The 3,241-nt window shown below is 40.4% G+C and overlaps 1 protein-coding gene across 1 annotated transcript; it reads right to left on the bottom strand.

Moving 5' to 3' along the window:
• Window positions 1-228: 228 nt before the first annotated feature.
• On the bottom strand, window positions 229-2,822 carry LOC107822630 (uncharacterized). Its single transcript, XM_016649175.2, has 2 exons — window positions 1,668-2,822; window positions 229-576 (listed from the first exon to the last, which is right to left on the bottom strand). The coding sequence occupies exons 1-2, from the start codon at window positions 2,640-2,642 to the stop codon at window positions 499-501; spliced, it is 1,053 nt and encodes a 350-aa protein (XP_016504661.1). The 5' UTR covers window positions 2,643-2,822; the 3' UTR covers window positions 229-498.
• Between the last annotated feature and the right edge of the window lie 419 nt (window positions 2,823-3,241).

Below are 3,241 nucleotides of genomic sequence, written 5' to 3'. Positions count from 1 at the left end.
TTTCCGTACTTTCTATTCAAGAAAGTAAAGAGGAAAGAAAAGAAGATAAATTAACAATTCCGGTCATAGTAGCAAATATGCTACATGACGTGCAGCACCAATCAGAAGATCTCTGCACTCTCGATAGAGAGATGCCAGCATATAGCGATATCCAAGTCAATCACAAACCATGAGTAAATTACAAAAGTACATTATTCATTCCAGCCGAATGAATTTGCAAAGTTGTCATCATCAATTTTTGAAATTTATGAGTATGATAAGAACTAGGGATAGAGATAAAGAGTCATCATGATCATAAAGTTCACACATTCATGGCATACTAACCCTGACAAATGTCTGGGATTTGCAGAAGAGCAAAATACATCACATAAATAACTGGACAGTCCAGCCATCATAGCAAACATTCACAAACAAAATGTATCTCAAACTTGCCAACTTTTATTTTGTAATAGTTCTTAGTATGGCATAAATCTGGTTCAGATGATTAAAGCACACTGCTCAATCATCATAGTGTTTGCGGTGGTGGTGCTTGTGGTGATGTTTCTTCTCCTCGTCATCATCGGAGTTGTCATCACCCTGCCATTCATACAGATTAGATTAGATGGATCAGAGAAGAGTTCAAATGAGGTCAAACCTTAACATCAAAACAAACTCCACCAGACAAGCTTAAAGCACAGTGCCTCATGCAATTCATCATACAATTAACATGCGTGCGGATTTTGCATAGTGCACATCCTTGACAATCACAAACTTTATAATATGGTGAATACATGCCTGCAGTGACGAAGCTACATATATAATTAAGGGGGTTAATTTTATTCCTTTTTAATGGAATATGTAATATAATGAAGGGAGTTTAATTGAAGCCTCTTCGCTGGACAATTATGCTTTGCAAATTGGGTAAAAACAAATCTCTTGTATATAGGAGTAATATAAAAGATTTTGAATACCTTTGATGTAAGACAAGCTTTTAGAGCAGTGGCAAAGGTGATAAAAGAGTTGTTTTAGGTCACAAGTTTGAACCCTAAATGTGGCATTCTTGCATGTTCTAAAATGCTCTTGTTAGAATCATTAGGCGACCATTGCGTGCTTAGTCCATTAAACGCTTGAAGGCTAACCACAATCTTTTTCTTCCTTTTCTTTTGACAAAGGTGTAGATTAAGAGTGAATGCACACAACATGGAGCTACTTACAATGAGCTAAGTCAGGCATCTATATGATAATATCTTCCTCGCACCAAAATGTGGGCAAAGTGAAGAACTACTCATTTAACAAGCAGCGGTTTCTATAAAATCAAAGGATTGCCTATATGTTTCTTGACACAGTATCATGCCTCCCTTGTTCATCTAACATAATAAAATGAGACGTCGGGTAGTAGGCTAATAGCTACATTGGGTGCACATTCAAGAGCCTCATCAAATAAGTACACACAGCTGAAGCTTAAATTAATATTTATCCAGTGTTCTCAAATCTGTACACAACCCATTGAAATTGTTCTATTAATCTCTAGTTGTTCTATTGGACAGACTGAAACATCTCAATGAAACAATAGATATAAACTCTCTAATAAGCTGCTATTCAAAAGCCAGGGAATTACTAATAGAGAAACTTCAAGGATTCAGAGCAAGAGATAAAAATTCAATCAAAACAAAGAAGAGAATACTCACATATTTCTTGCGACCATAGCCCTCGTCGTCGTCATCACCACGCCTCTCATAGCTAGGCTTCCTGTAGTCCTCCTCCTCAGACCTTCCATAGCGAGGCCTCTCGTACCCTTCTCCCTCCTCAGTCTGGTAGCTTGAACGCCCATAACTGGGCCTCCTCTCCCCCTCTTCCTCCTGCCCGTAGCTGGGCTTCCTTCCATATCCACCAGATCCATACTCTTCGGACTCGGTCCTACGCTCATAACCCGACCCGTATTCCGATCTTGGCTCCTCATATTCACTCTTCCTCCTGTATCCCGAACCGTACTCTGGAGCGGGTTCTTCATACTCACTCTTTCTCCCATATCCAGATCCGTATTCTGATGTGGGCTCTTCATATTCGCTCTTTCGCCCATACCCGGATCCATATTCTGGTTTGGGCTCTTCATACTCACTCTTTCGCCCATACCCAGATCCGTATTCGGAAGCGGGTTCTACATATTCCGGTTTGGGTTCTTCATACTCGGTCTTTCTCCCATACCCGGATCCGTATTCGGAAGCGGGTTCTTCATACTCGCTCTTGCGTCCATACCCGGATCCGTATTCACTTTCCCCACCATATCCACTGCCAGGACGATTCATCCCAGGCTGAAACCCATAATCGGCCTGAGGCTGCTCATAAGCTTCGCCTTCTTCCTCAGATGGGCGATGATAAGAAGGAGTGGGCCGAGGTTTGGGCCTAGAATAGCTTTGGTACTCAGTCTCAAGAGCCTCCTCACCATAAGCAGAAGGCTCAGCATAAGAAGAGTACTGAGGACGATCATAGTCGAATTCATCAGAAGCTGAAGAAGTCTGATAACAGGTTTCATCAGAGGGTGGAAGCGGACGACCGTAAGTCAAAGCGATGTCGTATCCACCGCCGTACGGAGTTGGATCGTACTCGTCGAATTCAGCTCCGTCGTCATCTTCCCCGTGGTAGCCTTTTGGGTAGTAAGACATGGTTGTTGTTTGGGATTTTCTGATAGCTTCGAAATTGCGATTCTTTTCAAAATCTTAGATCTGATATTTTGTAAGTAGCAGATCTCTCCCTATATCTTGGGCTGTAATTAGCATACTTCGATATGTGAACGAAACGGCGTCGTTCCACCGACTCCGCGTCTTTTTCTTCCGCAAATTACGGATACGGCGGAGTCTCATATAGATAAGCTTTTTCAGGAAGATTATTTACAACGTAGTACTAAATGAATATCCATAATATAATATATTTATAACAAGAAAAATATTTTTTTGGGTAGCTAATTTCGCAATAACTATGGTGTCTTTGTATATTACCGGAAATAGTTGTCCTTGTAAACTGAAAATATTTTTAGTTTTGTAGTACTTACTTGATCGGGTTTAAAAGAATGCAGTTGTGGGGATGATATACTATGAGAACAATTTTTTATGATAATTTCTATCGGTAAGAAAACAAGTGCAACACAATTTAAACATATTTGAAACTCATCCAAGCTTCTCGGGACCCCGTCCAAACATACCAATAAGTTCCAAAACATAATACGGACTTTTCGAGGCCTTAAATACTACATAACAACATCAAA

Source organism: Nicotiana tabacum, chromosome 3 (genome assembly GCF_000715075.1).
Source record: "Nicotiana tabacum cultivar K326 chromosome 3, ASM71507v2, whole genome shotgun sequence".
Lineage (NCBI taxonomy): Eukaryota > Viridiplantae > Streptophyta > Magnoliopsida > Solanales > Solanaceae > Nicotiana > Nicotiana tabacum.
The sequence above is the reverse complement of the archived record's forward strand: the minus strand, read 5'-3'. Positions and strand labels throughout refer to the sequence as shown.